The sequence below is a fragment of the Pleurodeles waltl genome, chromosome 12 (genome assembly GCF_031143425.1).
Source record: "Pleurodeles waltl isolate 20211129_DDA chromosome 12, aPleWal1.hap1.20221129, whole genome shotgun sequence".
NCBI classification, from domain to species: Eukaryota; Metazoa; Chordata; class Amphibia; order Caudata; family Salamandridae; genus Pleurodeles; species Pleurodeles waltl.
Window position 1 is genome coordinate 671,134,620 of NC_090451.1, and position 20,323 is coordinate 671,154,942.

General features: G+C 41.5%; 1 protein-coding gene across 4 annotated transcripts in view; it reads right to left on the reverse strand.

The window, feature by feature from the left end:
* RPRD2 (regulation of nuclear pre-mRNA domain containing 2) overlaps nt 1-20,323 on the reverse strand; it is a 162,620-nt gene that overhangs the window by 82,458 nt on the left and 59,839 nt on the right. For all 4 annotated transcript variants that reach the window (XR_011200055.1, XM_069218560.1, XM_069218561.1 and 1 more), the window contains exon 2: nt 8,661-8,790. Coding sequence is in view for 3 of the 4 variants with exons in the window: in XM_069218560.1 (XP_069074661.1) it covers nt 8,661-8,790 (130 nt within the window). In the remaining variant the exon portion in view is untranslated. The remainder of the gene's footprint in view (nt 1-8,660; nt 8,791-20,323) is intronic.

Here is a 20,323-nt window from a genome sequence, read left to right on the forward strand (position 1 = left end):
CGTGTTAATTTCAAGACCTACAAATGACCTACCAACCCTCCCACATCCAATTTTACAAGTACCTCCAACTTTACGATGCATTTCATACACACATAAGAAGCACTGATCCCATTCTGAAATACAGCCCATGGGAAGCAAAACTACTTATGGGGGCACTGAAAAAGGGGGGGGGGGGCAATATCTCAAATATATAAATTGTTATCCAACAATGCCCCAGGCAACCTGACCCATATCCGACACAAATGCTAACAGTGGCTGGGTCGATTGGAGGATGAGGAGTGGGGCGACGCACTAATGGCGCCCAGAGTTATCACTATGTCCTCGTGCCTTAGACTAATACAAACATACTACCTGTGCCTACCTCTTCCCTGCTAGACTGCACCAGGCTGGTTTCCTTCCCGAAACTGCATGCACTAGATGTGGGACTACTCCTGCGGGTTTTTATGATATGAAATGGACATGTCCTCCCATCCACCGATACTGGGTAAGGATTCTTGATGATCTCACCAAGACTATGGGTTGGAAGGACCGGATACCCCCAAAGTGGTGCTGTTGGGGGTGATGGAGGATATGGGAGATACAAGAGCTGACTGCTCTATTGTAGGAACTGTATTGTTAGTGGCCAAAAGAGAGACTGCAGCAGGCTGGAGCAAGTACGACTCACCAACCCTACTGAAATCGAGGCAAGGTGTGGACTGGTGTACTCAGCAGGAGAAACCAGTCTATGAGGTGCAGGGATGCCCCCGCAAACATACTAAAATATGAGGGAAATGGTTAAGCCAAATGGCTTGATGGTTCATTTAGGTCATCTCCCACTGCTGATATTGTTCTATGCATGTATGGTCTCTCTGTGTCTGGAGGCAAACTAACGCGACTGTCTGTCAACTGACTGCCTGTCAACTGACAATGTGCTGGCTTTGTGACATGCTGTGCCTTACCTTTTTTGTTCTAAAAATTAATAAAACTGGTTTATCAAAAAACAAATTAAAAAAGTGAAGACAGAACCACAGCTTTTCATTTTTTCAATTGCCTTTTATGCCCTTTTATACATCAGTGAGGAAAACAGACCCTCCCCTCTGCTATAAAGAAAGGAAGCGGGGGGGATGTAGGCAGAGCTATAGTACCATGAATCTGGCAATCGGAAATTACTTCAAGGAGAAAAGGTTGGTGATTTCTTAAAGTAACCAAACTCCTACGGAACAATGTGCATAAAGTGTTGAGAATTCAGCGTGGATTGTGCCATGTGCAGACAAACTGGATACTTTCCAAGATAACTGCTGCAGAGTAGCCTTTGGAATGGGTTCAAAAGCAGCTCCATAAAACTTTTTGAAGAGCAATATTTAGCTCCCAAAGTCGAGCAAGACTTCTAACCCTTGTAACAACCTTCAAGACCATTCAAAAAATCCTTAATCACTAAAACTGAGAAAAAAGAATAACCAGAAACTCTTGAAGATGCTACCTGAATTTGTTTGAAAAATAATCAAGATTTTGCCAAATTCAAAAGATATGTGACCCCCCGTATAACCTAAGAATTTCATTAAGGGTGATGCACCTCTGGAGACTTTTTTAGAAGAATTTGGGCACTAATGAAATTACCAATAATGTGATTACCTTTTTGTCTACAACAGATGTGTGATAACTCCTCCTGCCCTCGCCTTGAGTTCAGTGATCCATGCATTTGTTGACACAAATCACTCTTCCTTGAAGACACTCAACTTACTATCATGGTCATATTTCCTAACCCAGTTACCAGCAGGTAGCTAGAAAGTCAGCTTTTAGTTTTGACTGCAAGTTATCCACAGCTAATGCTATATCTTTAAATAAGGATCACCCAGCAGCACTGGACTACTGCTCCATCTGAATTTCATATGATAGAAAAAGAGAATTTTGCTCTGAAATGAGATTCACTCCAAATTACAGTCAGACAAATCATCTATTAGTCGTCAGTCAAGCGGCAGCATTAAAAGAACCTATCCATCATTGCAAAAAACTCCAAAGATCTCAATGATACTTTGAATGTTTCATGTCAATTACTGGAAGCAACAGAACTGCACTTAACTGGCAGTCTGTCAAACTTAAACAGGTTGAACTTCTCTAAGCACTTGCGATCTGTGTGTGATCTACTGATACAAGGCTACTATACTTAAAGGCTCTTTTCACCTCTATTAGCGTAAAGTGTAGGTTGGAAGATAATGCCCGCCTGACACTTCTCTCCAGTTGTCGATAAATGAATGGACATTCCCTCCAGGATGTCTTTTATGGTGGAGGCCCTTAGAATCACCAAACAGTCCAAAGAAGGGAGGCAGGCTAACTGTTCAGTAGATAGAATGATTACCCATCTTTAGGCTGTCATGAACCATTAGATAAACCCGCAAATTACACTTTTTAACACTGTTTATTTGGGCAATATGGAAAAGTCATCTTCTCCTTTAGAAGTCTCTCCAACTACCTCAGCAATGACAAACCCACTCTCTAGAAAACACCAAATAAACCAAAATACAAATTACAGATCAAATTCTTATTTAACAAGTTTAGATGATCGTAATGTGAATCCAAGACAATTTCCTTTTTTTTTCCAAGTCACAAATATCTCAATGAGCTCAGCTAACCTTGAAGGACGTAATAAAATGGACAATATGGCAGACATGTCCAGAAGCACTGCACCTTCGCAGGAGGGCAACAAGGAAAAACTGCTCGCACTGGAACAGATGGACAACTGTTAATGAAAGTTATAGGTGCTCTATTAACAATTAGTTATATAACATCCGCTGGAAAAAGTACTGGACTACCAGAGAACATACTTTCATTTCATAATGTGGGAATAAGCCCTTTCACTACCTACGCAGTTACACCACACAGCAGAAGCAGTTCCACTTCTGAGGAAATATATTCAGCCATATGTTCAGGACCAACTGTCAAAACTAAGAAAATGACATCTGATTTTTCAAAGGCTTTTAATGTACATGGTGTGTTTAATCTGTCTATTAAGGATTCAGCAGGGCTCATCTCATTCAATCTGACAGCAAATGAGTTCAACTGCTTCTGGACAATTCTTAGTATCATAAACTCCTTACAAACTTGATTAATGAAAAAACACCTGAAATTATGTCATATATTCTGTAGTCAACAAGAGAAAGTATTTCAAGGGGTAATACAATATTCTAAATAGAAGCAACATCCTTATGCTACTGCACTCTCAATAGGAAGTGAAATAACTAAATTTGAGTACACTAGAAGGATAAGAGTCGATAAAATGAGATACCATATCAGGGAAGAAACCCGTGAAAGCTAATTGGGCTGTAATAAACACAAAATTATTTGATTTCAGGGGGATCACTTTCAAAACCCGACTGGTCAGATATACAGAGCTATTAATCAACTCCCAAAATTTTGCATCACAACAACAAATGGCTTTAGTTCTGTATTAAAAGGATTCCAAAGTGCTACTTCCACCCCTGCACACTAATCATCAATACAACGGCGAAATCAGTTTGGTTAGAAAGTCTTAATTCTTCAAAACAATTGCCAGAACTCAAAGAAGGGAGAAGACTTGAGCTAGCTGTCCTCACTCTGAAATATTCAAGTAAAATATGAGTAGAACTTACAGGTATCACTTGGACCTGTCAGGACAGACTTTAAAACTCTTTGATTCACAGACTATGACATGCTTAAAAAGACCCCCTAAAGAGGAGGACTCAATTCCTTTGAACAGTGATGGTCTGTCGGCTAAACTGACACACCAACAACCAGACATGTGAGCCTTGTGGAATAACCCAAATCCTTCATCCCATGGGTAGTGACCAAATGCATTATTCCACCTACCTTTTCCATGTCCAAATGCCCCAAACTGGAGGCACCGCATCTGCAAAACCAGCACACTGAATCAGCTTAAGTAATATGGGCTGCGCTCACATCATGGAACAAAGAAGATGCAGCCTGAATACTGAGCGTGGCACTCGATCCTGGAATCCTGTGCAACCCAGATAAGCTATCCCACTTATTTTTTGAAGTCACTCTCGTGACCAGGAGTCCAAGTTACTTATTTCTGAGTGCGCTATCATCATTTGGTGCGACCATTACTCAAGCGCTTTTGATATCGTATTTTTTTTTTTTTTTTAAGTACCACAAATCTGAGTAAGGGGTCATTCGACCAACTACAACTGCCCTGCAACAGGTCTAGCCTCATAAGACCTCAACAATTCAAATAAATAATTAACAAAATAATTGCTCTAAGTTGTGTGTTCTCTATATACATGCACTCTATATGACATTTATGCACATTCTTGTTCTGTGAGAGAGAGAGAGAGAGAGAGAGAGAGAGAGAGAGAGAGAGAGAGAGAGAGAGAGAGAGAGAGAGAGAGAGAGAGAGAGAAAGAGAGAGAGAGAGAGATATTGATTGATTACAGGGAATACAAAGCACTGATGGCTTCCTTTATCTCTTTATTGCCCAAAACAAAGAATGTACTACTCATGAATAACCCTTTTCCTGCTTTATGCATAAAAAAAAGTTATGATTCAGTCTTCAAGGGTACACAATATATATTTTTTGTTTACATTCATTAAGCACAACTGCAAAACATTTACTGTGTTTTACTCGATTCCGTTGCGAGCCACTGTTCTAGCACATATAATAGTAAGAAAACAAGGACCTCTAACCAGTTATCACATTTAAGTTATTCGGTCTACTGTATAAGTACTTATAAAAGAAATCGGTGGGGCAGAGGTTGAGAGTGTGAGGAGTGATGGTTGGCTTCAGCATTTGTGTTTTTAATTCCCTATATTTTATCATTACTGTTCTTCAATTAGGATTTGAGAATATTTGTGCTCATAATTTAAAACGGAAGGGATGTTCAGGTTTCTCTCTCAATATTGTTGTTCGTGGTCTGAAAAACATGTGCATCTTTAATGGGTGATTTTCACTATCTTGGTGCACAGTCTAACTGATATGCAGATTGCATTTGGGGCATTCCAGGTGCAATCTAACCTTCTCAACGACTGACACTCAAAGGTATAATCTCTTAATCTATTTATTTTTTATGCTCTATTAACAATTACTGAATGGTATACTTTCTATCAATAACCCTACGAAATACATTTTCTAAATGCCAAAATACAGGACTATTATACTTTTGATTCAGTTGACCACTTCAAATATTTCACTACTTCTGAGATGTGAACAAGAACACAGAGTGATCATCCTGTGCATAGCAAATCAATTTCCTAAGTAATAATAGTTTCATAGCAAATAAGTAATACTAATGGTCTGTCAATAGTTAAAACAATCTTCTGGTCCAATACAGTTTCAGAAAAATTTAGGAAATGGATTGAAACAGACATATGGCACTTTTTGTTTCAGAACCTCATCGCAAAGGACGGTGTCCCATGTGCATACTGTTCTACCCGGGGACAAATAAAATATTGACTTTTACTGGTAGATAGGGAAACTCGGCAAAGGGTTTAATATGAAGAGTTGGTTTAACACAAACTTTATGAAAAACTACAAACAATATGTATGGAAACACTGAATGCCTATCCAGTACAGCAACAGTGAGAAGAAACTGAAATTTGCACAAATGGCTGTTAAATAAGCTCTCCCAATACATAAATAGTTTGAACTTGCAACATATGATTGATGGGGACAATTTGATTAATGGGAACTACTGGGTTGCCCACATTAAATCATAATATAACTTGGGGGATCCCCAATTTTCTAACTCTAGTTACAACTGTAAAGGAAGTACGATCTGTAACATTGTCAAAATATCAAAACCTGATGGCTCTACTGGACCCAATGGTCTTTCAAATAATCTTGTCAAGGCCAATCTTAAATTCTGGTCACCGTGCATTAGAGACACAGATTGCCAGGGCATTATCCTGTACATAATACAAAAAAGACGATTTCGCTCTAGCTTCAAATTATTGAATGATTGCCTTTCTTGATGTCGAAGCTAAGTAATAGATAAATTTGGACTAAATGAATTTAATAACTTGGCCAAATCAGATAATCTAATTTTATGTTTATCAAAAAAAAAAAAAAAAAAATTTCATAGCGTACAGCAACACAACACACAGTATTATGGCACTCTCAATGAAGATTCGTTAAAGTAATCATAAAATAATTTATCGATCTCCATGGACTGGAAAAAGCAATTTTATAGTCTACATCAGTGTCTCTTAACCTGTAGTTGGAGGGCCCTTATGGGTCCACAAGGCCTTGTAACTATGTTACAAAGTAAATATTCACATTAATAAAGAATATAAATAAAGAGGCAATATTAAAAAAATGGGAAAACTGTTTTTCTATATTGGATTGTGAATTAAACAAAATATTTAAAAAATTGAGAATGTGTTTGGTGTGTACTTGTTTTTATATTTTTGTGTACTGTTTTGAGGTTCCAATAATAGAAGTTCTTAGGCCGGGGATCCCTGCCTTCCAAAAATATCTGTGGTAGGTCCCCGAATTCCAGTAATGATTCAGTAGGGTTCCACAGAAGACAAAAGGTTGAGAATCATTTGTCTAAACGGTCAAGATTGTGATTCCTTCCCCGTTATCAAGTTCCATACAGTCATTGTATATTGTGACCCCTGGTTTGAGTTAAGTTGGCACACAAGGGCCATATCTTGAGGACAGTCAAGACAAACAGAGGACTCAAACAAGTGATTTATCTCATATACTGTTGATTAGTCTGAAATTAAAGGAAAGGAAACTGATCACCTAGGTTAGGCAAGTTCGCTTTCAGGCTCTTCAGTATGCTGATACGACCATTTTTTACAGTCATTAGCGTTCAGAAGGCTTTGGTGACACTAAACAACCAAAATACTACAACAAGTTGGTAGTCAGCACAAAGAGATACGTAGTCTTGCTATTTAGCAATAATCTGTGTAATATCAAGAGATGGCGTATTGACAAAGCCCAGTTGAGAAGCATGGAAAACACAACTACTCAGAAGTATGGAAGGGATGTGCATCAAAGAATCAACATTTTAACTTAATTAAAAACCAAAGCTACACCTTTGAAATAAGTCATCTGTCAACCTTACAACAATTTACATGCCTCTACTGTCAGTTATCAATGCAAAAATATTGCTTTCATTTGACTACAGAACAGCAGCCTTTCTCAGTGCCTAGGTACCCTGGCTATATTGTATACAGTGCAAGGCATCAGGCTATCTCTTGTCCTGCCACATTTTAATGGCAATGCTGAATCAAGAGCAAGGACATGGGGAGCACCTGAACTGTCAACCTTACAAGATTGGCAACTAGACACGGATTGGTGTATGTTGGTGGAAAAGACAATCTACTTAAGTCAGAGGTGTCACAGAAAATTGGAGAAGGTGTGGTCTTTGTGGCAAGGCCAAAGTATGGGGAAAGGATGCTTCTACCACTATAAGTGAATGATATGTCAATGTGCAAGGTGGCACCTCTACATTCACCATCTGGCTCATGTACTGCACTGGTTTGGCACTTCAGATTGCTTGTGATAACAATCCTTACCTGCTGTATGTTATCAATGTTTGTTGACAGATGTTTACCATACTTGAAAACCAATAAAAAGATATTTAAAAAAAAAGCTGAATCAAGAGTTTAATTTGAAGCAGCAATCACTTAATTTGATGTCAGAGTTATGGGTTTGCCGGTACGCACTGAGCCATGCTGAAGAGGACAGAGCAACAGTTTGGGAGGTAATCTCAGGTAGACATACTTAATATTCTTTTTGGACAGAGTTTATATTTAAGGTACTCAGCACTTTTTTTCCACTTCCACATCTCAGGCACATATCGAACTGGTGGACCAAAAAAGTTTAAAGCCTAATCATTCGTCAAGGAAACAGAGGCCGTGAACAAAAAGAAATTTCCAAAATACACATAAGGAAGTTTTTTCCTAAAAAGAAACTTGGAAATCTTTATCTGCTCCACTAGGTGAAAGCACCAAGTCATTGTTTTATAAAAATCCACTTTTCATTAGTTCCATTATGGATTTAGAGAATCAGGACTTGGACATTCACATTTTATGCTTGTGTCTTTTTTTTTTTTTTACATGACCACAGAGAATGGTCTTGGCCTCAATGTATGAAGTTGCCACCCTTTAAGTTGCCCTGAGATTTACATGGTGATTTCAGTGGTGAAGATCTTAAAATGACTGCACCTTTAGTTAAAATGATGGATGCAGTTCAGATCGGTCTTTGTAAAGAAGCCAGCTAACAACATCTGCTGATTTGGTTCACAGCTGAACCAGATTTCTATAAAGCTTTTATGTGTTACAATGATGTAGTTCATTTATCCTTATATTCTGTGATAGAATATCTTTGTTACTCCTTTATTATAAGAGAACACATTAAGAATACTGAATTTTAATTCTAATTATTCGATTTGTTTTTCTATTACTGCTCTTTTTATGTTTAAAGCTTCTTGCCACAAGCTCTGCACATTGAAGTTACTTCAATACCCATTCAAGTGATATATTTAAAAAAGGGTTACATACAGAACTGCTGAATTGGCACGACATTGCAGGCTTAGTCCGTTCTGCACAATAATTTACAATACAGCACAACTTTCCAAACCGTGTTAATGAAGTCAACAAGCATTTACATCCACAGTTCAGCACCACAACATCACTGCATTTGTGTGTTTTTGAGCATGCATCAGCAGTGATTGTCTTACTTTACAAGAGTCACAGCTTCCGGAAGAACTTCTGCAAAAGACTCCCGGTAAACAATTGCATTTTTACGCTTGCAGTTCTGTATGACATCATTTGCCAGGTAGAACAGGTTCAGTCGATGGGGAACGCCAGCTGTAAGCAACAAGAATACATTAGATATACAAATGGTTAGGGTGATTTGACGTGACAAAAAATAGGCACAATAAATCAACCACCCATTCAATTCAATCACGTTCTGTCAGCGGTCTTTAAAAATGCATCCGGTACCAAACAGTCATAAAACAAACACCAAATCAAAAAATGATCAAGAAAAATATTACTGACAGAGGGGGTTGGGGGGGGGGGGAATCTACACTTAGGCAACAGCTTGTGAATCCCTGTGAGCAACAACAAAAGCCAATTATTTTGTACTGAAAATCACAATTTTCTTTAAAACTGTGACTTTTCACAAAATAAATTTTTAAAAAAAACATGGGAATATAATATTGCCATAAAAATAACCTGGGGAAAAAAACAGCTGTGCACAGCTAAAGGATGGGGTATCAGGAGTTGGCACCATGAACAAGCACTTAAACCATAATATACACCAAATAAAATGAGGACGACCTCACTAATTACGAAACTGATGCACTTATGTATGCTTTAAATCTTACAGATGAGTATACATATTGCATTATCCTACTATTTTGAAAAATATTATGACTGGATGAACTAGTAATTATTATAAGTATGTGTTATTATTTTATTTCATTTTGCTTGTATATGTTCCTATTTACTGGCATAGGTATTGTAATTGCATAATCTCTTCATCTGGTGTGCAATATACTAAACAATAACTTCACTTTAACTTTTGGTCTATTTTCAGCAACCTATTTAAATCACAGAGCTGATCTAATGGTTTGCTGCTTAAACCTCACTGTGTGCGTCTAAACCTCTTGGTACTTGGCCAAAGAGGGTTGACTAATCGCAGCTATAGTGCATTAAATTCTTTATTTATATATTAGCAAACCTGGTATGAATTCGTAAAGTCCATCAGAAAACCATTCCTGAATACTAATTTTATTTTCAGAGTGAGAGCTCCTTTGACCCTCAAACACTGGCCTGGCGTGTCAAGGTAGGTTCAACCTGCCCCTCTAAGCAGTTTGAATCAAACAATGTGGTCCTCAGAATAGCATGCTGAGCAATGGTGGCTGGATCAGAATTGTACTACAGTGACCAGCCATTTGGAGGGGGTGCGGATTTGTGAATCTGCATTTCCAGGCACAGCAGGAGATAAAGCTCCCTTGTCCAATGGAGTGCATTTAAAAAAAAAATTGATTTAATCAGTGGTTGGTCCACAGGCACTATTTCAATAAACGAATTTCTCCCAGAGTCCTGAATTTTAAATAAATAAGGTATTGGGGTACCCTACCTCCTGGACTTTGTTGTGAGAGAGGGTTCACAGGATAACCTCCCATGGGTCTAAATGGGAAAAAAAAAATTGGGGTTGCTGCAATCTCCTGTGGTCGGAAGACGGTTAAATATAAATAAAAAATAAAAAGCAGAGGCTAACCCACACTATGCACAACCGAATGCCCTGTGCGGTGGATAGGGTTGTGTGCGGGGCCTGGCTGCAGGCCCTGCCCAGAGATCAACCATAAGCACCACACAGCTAAAAACCCTCGGGGTTAGCATAGTTACGCACGGTAATAAAATATCCCTTTAAATTGAAAATGAACCCCTGGATATTCACTGAAAAAAAAACAAAAAGGTTAAAGTGAAGTTAGTCAGAACCCCAGCTATTTTGTGATGGTATTACTCCATTACTGTGTCATTTTCAGGTCGAGCATAAGCATACAACTTCCTGTATACTTTTAAATATACTTTTTCTGTGGGCTTCCAGCTATTTCATTTGTTAGTTTCAGTGTCATTTAAAAATCCTTGCTTGCTAATGGTCAGCCATGCCTTTTTGTCCCTCCTGCTTCTGTGTGGGAGCAGGGACCAACTACTGTATAATTACACTCTTTCCTGGTTATCTAGCCCGTAGGGGACTTTTTTTGTTTTTTAATCTGTTTTCTGCTCCTGTCCAGGGAAGCTTCCCCTTTCATTTGCAGAGCATTCTTCCTCTGAGCTTAGCTGTTAATAAGGTTATAAATCGGGCTGTCATCTTGGTCACATTTGGTCTTTGTGGGCTCTCTGTACCCTCTCTCAGCTGGCCTGACTCCCGCCCTTCCTTAGCTTGGACTTTCTTTACCAAGTGTGCCTGCTTGTCTGCTGAGAGCAAGGGTAGATAATTGCTTATAGCCTAGGCACCCAGCTCAACCAGGGTTCCGTAATCATTAGAGACACTTCCCACTTCTGCTCTATACTGGGATCCCACTCGCAGGTCCATCAGTGCACCTCAGTACACACACTCCAAGCCCTCAACCATGCCAGTGCCAGGAACCCCCACACACATCTGCCAGAGCATCTTAGTTATTGCCCTCAATACACTCTGCCGCTCCAGTACTGGAACCTCGGGCACAGCTCCATCAGTGCACCTCAGTTCTACCTCAACAAGGTCACTTCCTTTCCTATACTGGGACCCCCCTGACACACAGTTCCATCACAGCAGCTCAACTCGAATATTCAGTCCCACTGCCAAGCTAATACTGGACCCAAAAAAGTCACACACAGCTCAGCCAGTACACCTCAAGTCCAACATCCAACACCACTGTTGATGGGAGCAAACACAGCACCGTCAGAATCTATCAATTCTAACATTTAGTGCACACTTCTTGTCCGTACTAAGGCACGCACACCCCCGCGCACCCCCCCCCCCTGTGGACTCCTACAGGTCAGAGGCAATGACACTCCCATACTGGGCACCACTCGCATCTTCACCGGGGCACCTCTAGGTTAACACTTGGCACACCAATACTAGGTTCCACACATAGCTCCAGCAACATACCGCACTTCTGACCTTGCGTGCTGTTACTATTCCAGTACTGCAGTCCAAATACAGCTCGGTCAGTGCAACGCAACCATAACCAGCAGTTCCCAATTATTTCAATACCAGGAATTACACAGCGCTCTGTTTCTCATTCCTCACCCGCTGCCTTTCTGTTATTCCTGCACTGGGTGGGGACACAGTTCTGTCTATACCCCGAATCCTGATCTGAAGCGCCCCAATGTTGCTGTATTGGGGTTCACATACAACTCTGCTAATGCAACTCCTACTGTTCCATACTCAGGCTTTTGTTTCAGGACGTGGGGGAGCCAATTACATCTATTCTTAGCTGCCATCTTTATTTGGGAGTGTCTGTTTCACCAATGTTTTTCCGTTCTTTTCTTTACTCTGTTTAGTCTCAATGTGTCCTTTCTCCCCCACATTTCTCGTTCCAGCTTTTAAAATCCACAAATTAACAGTTTTTCTTTCTTTCAACTGTTAATTTCTACTGCTCTCTCTTTTTTTTTTTTTTTTTTAATTTCCCCTCTTCCAAACTTGCAAAAACTTGGTTATTTCTTTCCTCTTTTTTTCTTCATGAGGTGCTCATTCTTTCACTATTTTTCTTTCTCTTCCCTCCATTCTTTCTTTGCTTTTTTGTTTGCTCTTTCCTTTGGCTCGGTATGCGTCCTTTCACTTTTTATTTTTTTATTTTTATTTTTTAAGATCTTCCTTTCTTCCTTTCTCTTGTGTTTTTCTGCATCTGTCAATTCATGCTTTACTATTAATCTCCCTTTTTCCCATCTGTATGTGCAGGGGTGTGGAATTTATTAAAATATCTACTTGTCCAGGGGACAGGTTGCTTCTCAAATCTACTTGTCCTGTAAAAAGATCTACTGGTCCCTTTGGTGCCATGTAGTGTGGCGACAAATATGGCAGCAATCTCATTATGTAAGAGCTCTGATAATAGCCTCTCTGATTATGCCAGGGCTACTACCTTAGTAGGGCTTGAATACTTGCAGTTTCAATCCCTACTGTAGCAATTTCCTTATTTTTCCACCTTTCTGCAGATCTGCATACTGGGGCTGGAGGAAGCAGTAAGCAATAGTTCCAGGGCTGAAATGCCTTTGAGTCTGCAAACCTACTAACCTGCATGTTTTAAAGATTTTCACCAGCTTCTCTCTAATATTTTCCCATAATAAGAAAGGTTGGACATTTACTCCTGACAATGGCAGAATCAGAACTTCTTCCAGGGTTGGGAAGAAAGTGGCTGGAGGGAAAATGAACTTGCAAATGCTCAATAGATTTTCACATGAGCAAATCTACACATTGTATTTACCCATGCTAAAATACAGTTCACAAATATTTTATAGGGGTACGACATATACCATGGGTGCACTTTTGTGACTTTCTTTAAGAATTTGGGGCCACATGTCAGTAGGTTCAGATTTGCGACCCGCAAATTACGAGTCAGAGAGACTCGCAATTTACGAGTCGCAAATCCGAATGTAGGATGGCACCATCTGTGATTCGCAAGGGCTTCGCAAATGCCCACCTCATGAATAATCATGAGGTGGGTCGCAATTTGCGACCCCCTTGCGAATGGCGGCCCTCACAGGGATGGTGGCCTGCTGGAGACAGCAGACCACCATGTCTGTGACTGCTTTTTAATAAAGCTGTTTTTTTTTTTTTTTTGTAATGCAGTCCGTTTTCCTTAAAGGAAAATGAGATGCATTACAAAAACGAAAAATGAAACGTTTTCGTTTCATTTTTTCAGAGCAGGCAGTGTTCCGCAGGACCACTGACTGCTCTGAAAAAATGTTTACAGTGACATTCACAATGGGTGAAAACTGCGACTGGTTTGCGCCCGCGTTCGCGGTCACAAAACAATCCTACATTGCACTGCGAGTCGCAATTAGGAAGGGAACACCCCTTCCTAATTGCGAGTTGCAAACCCGTTTTGCGATTCGGTAACCAGGTTACCGAATGGCAAAACTGGGTTTGTGCATCGCAATGTGCAAAAAGCTACCTACATGTGGGTCTTGGTTCCTAATTAGGTCTGGTGTTAACAAAACATTTTGTTTTTATTAAACTTCTATTTCTCTCTCTTTCGGCTGGCTTTACTGTGAGCGATCGCATTCTGCTCTTCCACAAGGAGCATATTGGCACACAAAGTAGTTTTGTTCAGTGTCAGGAACTACAGTGGCAATCATTGACGTAACGAAACTGGAGGGTGCCCCTTTGCAAAGAACATGGAGGAGCCCCCTCTCCAGACTCACTCAGGCCAGGTGCTGTGCTGAAGGGGCCCCCAGGAGGGCGGCTGCGGCCCTTTGTTATGCCACTGGTGGCAACGTGTGCTTTTAGAGTTCAAAAACGTTTTGGTTTTTTTTTTTGCCAGTGTTTGTTACAGTGTTGAGGGCCTGATAGCTCCCACAACAATAAAGTGTTACAAAAGCCATGTCAAAACAAGACATGCATTGATGAAACTAAAAGACTTATAAAAATATGTCAGATCAGTTGGCTTTGTCAGTGTTTGTTTATTTTCATGCTTGCCATAATCGTGTTGAAAATGGTTACACTGATTTTCCATTAGAAATATTTTTGGGAAATACTAGCATGCACCAACACATTTTACTAAATGACACTTCATTTGCATCTAATCAGAGAGCATTCTGGGAGCATTATACTTAGCCTCATAGCCTAAACTTTTCAAACCTGTATACACGTTTTTTTTTTTGTACTGGAAACAACATCAGTAGTGAAGTGTGACCTTAAAACATTTATTTACAGCACTCACCCTAATAATGAAGGATTTCAAATAATGAACCATAAATACAAGTTCGAACAGCATTATCTTTTGAAAACACATTACCTCAACTGCAGAGAGTTCCACTCTCTGTAAACAGGCAGCCAAAGGGATTGTGCTGCAGAGGGTTGGGCCTACTTGTCCCAAGGACAAAGTAAACATAAAAACTTGTTGCCCTTGACCCCAAACAAGATGTCCTGGGCGTCGGGCGATAGGAATTCCACATCCCTGATGTGGAAGCCAAAAGTCACTTGTCGGAACCCAAAGTGTCAAAGTGGTCTTCCCATTTTGGGTCTGTGGGAAATGTGTCAATTCATAAGGGCCCTAGTTCTTTCGCTGCTTGTTTATCTCACCATCTTTGTTTCTCTAATGTTCATTTTTCTCTTTCTTTTCACACTTTATTATTTTTCCTCTTCATTTTTCATTGGCTAGCTTCCTTTCCTTTTGTTTCACACATTTGCTCTATTTCTTCTCTTAGTTGTGTTTTAATTCTCTTGTTGTTTCTTTCCATTCTTTCATTTCTTAACAACCACTTCTTCCTTTTGTCTGCAGTATACCTGTCACTTCTCTTTTTCTGCCCCATCTGCTTTCTCTTGACGCCTGGTTATCAATGGAGCAACTGGTGTAGTGGCACCCGGCCCAGAGACCTATGGACCTCACCCAACTCTAAATACTGCTGTATATTCCTACCGAAACTACAGTCAGCCATTTTCCTTTCTTTCTCCAGGGCCCATGAAACCATCACTGTGCCACTTGTCCTATCCATCTTTACTCCTGACTCCCTCTTTTCTTTCACCCTCTAATCCGTCCCAAATTATATTTTTGTTATGGTGTTTTGAGCATTAGACTCGAATGCCAAAAGTTTATTTCTGGTAAAGGTTTATTTGTTAATTGTATATGTTTTAAGATAGAGGAAGAAGGTAAACAGAAGTGCTTTGTTAAATGCTGGGCCACTGGAATTATATGACAGGAAAAGACGAAACTGTAAGGCAGGGTTGACCAATTAATGTGGCAAGAAAACTCCAGTTATGAATTTACAATGCCAATAGCTCTAACTCAAGAAAATGTGAGACCTAATGCACGGCAAATGCTTGTTACACTTGTTAACTCACTTTGGGCATTGTTTACACCTCATTAGTACTAATAAACACTCCAATATACCGTTAAGCAACAGATAGGCGACAAGTCAAGCTTTGCAAAGAGCCTTCCTCTGTGCTGCAACATGTGTTGATGCATTTTATTAACTTTTGAAGCGTTCGAGCTAGAAAATTATTTTGGTTAAAATCTGCAGTTTATGCAGCAGATGATGGATTATGTGGCAAAAGTGGCAAATCTATAATTATCCATGAAACGAGGATGCACAATCACATAATTCCAGAGGCCCTGGCTACCAGCTTTAAAATCACTGCTAGACCCTACTTTTTGAAACGTGTTAACATTTTGAAAGCATCTCTAATAGGTTTTCTTTTTAAATCTGTAGCAGCCCTTTTTGTCTCCACTGTTCAATTTATCATCTGGTCTGAACTCAGCAGGGGAGACAGCATTTACAGCAGTCTTTTTTACCACGCAATGCCTCTACAGAGCAAAGCCTTTACCACGCATAACTTCAGCACACATGCCTTCACCATATATGTATTATTTACGGGTGTCTAATAGTATTGGGAGGTGAGAGTATTTTTTGGATATAGGGTGGTACAAATGTATTAAAGGTTTAGAGGTGGACAGGAGTAAAGGGTGGTAAGAGAAAATAAAGGGAGGGTTTGAGGGTTGACCCCAAATAAAGACAAATGTAAATGTATAATTTTTTTTTTTTTAAGTGATGGGGGGCTTGGAGGGTGTCAGACGCAAAAAAAATTGAAAAAAAAATTAAAATTACACATACATTTAACTTACCTCAAATATACTTACCTTGCATTGTAAAGGCATAAGTGGTAAAGGCATATTCGTGGTAATGTCATGCATGATAAAGGCTTGCGTTTTAATGTCATACGACCCTCAACAGGAGATTGCAAAGTCCTTTTCTCACAACCACCTAAGCCCTCATCAAATGAAATCAAGCTTTATAGAGAGCAACTACTCACCAGTAGAGCCAGGTTTTAAGGTCTTTTCTGAATTGAGGTAATAATGGTGACTGCCTGGGTTGCAGGGTGGTCCAGCCCTTTGCTGCGAGGTAGGCGAAGGATCTTCCTCCAGCTGAGGTCTTCAGTATGCAGGGTACAGTGGCTAGTGCTTGATGAGCGGAGCGGTCTGGTGGGGGAGTAGAAGGTGATGCAGTGGTTGAGGTAGATGGGTCCTAGGTCATGGAGAGCTTTGTATGCGTAGACGAGAAGTAAATTATTTTCTTGATAGGAAGCCAGTGGAGGCCTCTTAGGTGATTGGAGATGTGTTTACGGTGGGGAATGTTCAGGATGAGTCTGGTGAGGCTTTTTGGATGTGCTGTAGTTTCTTTCGGTTCTTCTGGATGGTGCCAGCGTAGAGGGTGTTGCCATAGTCGAGTTTGCTAGTAACCAGGGCATGAGTTATGGTTCTGCGACAGTCTTTTAGGATCCATTTGTAGATCTTCTGGAGAAGTCAGTGTGTGTGAAAACAGGAGGACGCGAATGGGTTGACCAGGGAGGTCCTGGTAAGCAAAGAGTCCAGGATGAAGCAGATGTTGCGTGCATGTTTGGTTGGAGGTTTGGGGGGTGAGGGGGTATTTGGCTGCAGAGGGTGAATGGCCACCAGTAGTCGTCTAGGATGTGGAGGGTCCCAGGACTAGGATCTCTGTCTTGTCAGAGCTGAGCTTGAGGCACCTGTCCTTCACCGAGACAGCAACATCTTCCATCCCGTTGTGGGCTTTTCGGTCAGTGAGATGATCAGCTGGGTGTCATTGGGGTAGGAGACTATGTTCAGCCCATGGTTTCTGAAGATGGATGCAAGCAGGGCCATGTAAATGTGAAGAGTGTGTCAGAGAGAAGCCCTGTGGCTGTAGATGATCTCCACAGATTCTGACAGGTAAGGCAGGAGTCTGACTGTGCTCTTCCAGCTGAGTGGAGTCTGAAGCAGAGGATGAGGTGCGAAACCATGTCAAAGGCGATCGATAGGTCCAGTAGAACGAGGGCTGCTGTCAAGGAGCCGTGGTTGGTCCTGAAGCCTGATTGGGAGATGTCCAGAATGCTGCTGTCCTCGATGTGCTTACGGAGTTGTGTGTTGATGGCCTTTTCGATGACCCTGGCTGGGAAAGGCAGCAGGGAAATGGGGCGGTAGTTCTTGAGGTCCAGTGGGTCGGGCCGTGGGTTTCTTCAGTAGTGGGCGTATCGCAGCGTAATGCCAGTACTCAGGGACGGTAGCTGTATCTATTGAACAACTGAGAGTGCGATGAGTCCTTGGGGAAGGTAGCTGTATCTATGGAACAACTGAGGGTGCGATAATGGTGCTGGCTTTGTTGAAAATGTGGTGAGGACAGGGGTCCGAAGTGGATCTGCTCATGATGAAGCGGGTCTTGTCCATGGTGAGGGTGATCCAGGGGTGCAGGATCTATGATGGTTCCGGGGGGCGGGGGGAATGGAAGCAGGGGTTGGAGCTGTGGGATGTTGGAGGGCTCAGAGGGTCTGGGGGTGGGAGGGGGGTCCAAAACAGTCGTATAGGTCTTTGATTTTTCAGTAGAAATTGGCTAATCTGTCGGATGCTTGCTGTTTCAATTTGGGGTTAGGCAAACTGTTTGACCTCGGCAAAGAACTCTTTGGGGTTGTGAGCGGTAGTGCTGATACGGTCCTGCAGGACGGCTTTCCTGGTGTGGTGATGGTGGGATTTGGTGGCAGTTTGAAGGCCTCAAAGTCTTCCAGGGGCTTGCTTCTTCTCGATCTTTTCTCTAGCTGTCTGCAGATGAGTCTGGAGTACTGGAGTGTGGGAAGAACCAAATGGCTGTGTTGAGGTGGTGTTTGGCTGAGATCTTACTGAGGTGATAGGGCGTTGGCGCGTTGGGAGATCTACTGGTGGAAGTTCCACGCAAAGATGTTAGTGTCTGCGGTGAGGGAGACTTGCTGAGGGTGTTGGTGATCTGGTTCCATTTTCTGCTTGTGGCTCACAGTCTGAGAAGGTGGATGGTTGGTGAGGTGATGGTGAAATGAATGCAGTGATGGTCAGTCCAGTGAAGCGTGGAGGTATTTTCAACAGTGATGTTGTTGCTGGTGGAAAAGATGGTGTCGAAAGGGTATCCAGAGATGTGTGTTGGCGAGGTGACCAGTTGCTTTAGTTCTATTGTGACAAGGTTATCCAGTAGAAAAAGCGGGTTTTGGTGTTGTTGCCAATGTGGTAGTTGAGGTCGCCGAGGAGGAAGTAGCTTGAGGAGGCGAAAGCGTGAGGAGAAATGATGTAGATGATGGACTTGAAGGCTGAGCGGGGGCCAGTACATGAGGGTGCCGCAAAAGCAGACTTTGGGGTTGTGTGTGGAAATGGAGGTGCTCCATGAGTGGGGAGTGTTTGTCTACATTGGTTGTCAGGCGTAGGTTTGATTTGTGTACGATGGCCAGGCCGCCACCTGGGAGAGAAGGCCAGTCTTTGCGGAGCAGTTTGTAGTCGCTGGGAATGTTCGAGAATGGGAATGGTGTAGGGTGTGGTGGCAGGACAGACAGGAGAACAGTTTATGGGTGTGTCTGGGTAATGCAAAATGGCAGGCAGCGGAGCGTTCTGTGTTCAGCGCATGGAGGGTCTCCACATTGTAGCGATGGAAGGACGGAGGTCCAGGGTTCGTGGCGCTAGGTGCAAATGGACTTACCTTTGGCGCGGCCACCATTGAGAAAGGGGGGGGGTCTAGTCAGGTGGGAGTCGAGAGAGGGGGAAGCGCTTTACAGAGAGGGGGAGGGGGCGCAAGGGCAGCACAGGGAGAGTGAAAGGCTGAAACGAGAGAGAAAAGGAAGAAAGAAAAGCAAAAATAAAGATGACAGAAAAATAAGAAAAAGTAAAAAGAGAGCATGATACTTACACACAGATGGCCACTAGGCCACCAGGGATGAGGTGCAGGCGGGAGTCTGCAGGTGGAAGTGGGACTCGAACTGAGAGTCAGGCAGTCTCTCAGTTCCAACACAGTAGAGGCAGCAGCAGCAACAGGTGGAGCTGCGCAGAGGAGAGCAAGCAGACGCTAACCAGGAGGTCAAAGGAGTCACCACCATGTGATTGAAGACAGTGTACAATTTCAATACACATAGAGGTTTTGCCTCAAAAGCCAGTGCTGACTGAAGGTGTCATTAATGAACTCCTGGCATGTATTTAAATAAGAAAGCATTAGTTTAAAACTAAATCCCAACTCATAAGTACAAATAACTCATGGTTGCCAAAGGATAAAATCCTGAAAAAAAAAAAAGAGTGTGGCACAAAATTTTCGTTTTTTTGCTGCAAAATTCCCAAATCCATGTCGCCATATCTTTTTGGAGAGGGGGTGGGTGGGGTGCCGGTATAGTTTTGTATGGTAAGATTACCTTACTTTGCATTAAAAAATAAAAGCCCAAGAAATTCATTAAAAAGGTTCAAATTACATTCTAGTTAAGTGAAGAATAAGTTACTTACCTTCGGTAACGCTTTTTCTGGTGGATACAGTAACTACCTGTGGATTCCTCACCTAAAGAATTCTCCCCTTGCGCCAGCCTCGACGGACATTTCTTCTAGCTCTGCACGTCGACGATGACGTCACAATCGCCCAACTCCACGCGACGCCGTATGACGTCATCCAGGCAATAAGAAGCCCTCGTCGACGTGCAGACGTCAGTTATCATAATTTTTTACGTGCCATAGAGGCGAACAGGTTAAACATAAAGAGTACATATTCTACCAGAATGAATAAAAATAGAACGTTTATTATAAAACATATTATAAATAACAGTAATGAATGCTCAATACGAGAGAGAAATATATATATATGTATATATATAAACCAAGTCCAAAATGTCCTCTTGAACTACCTTAATTTGCAAAGGAAA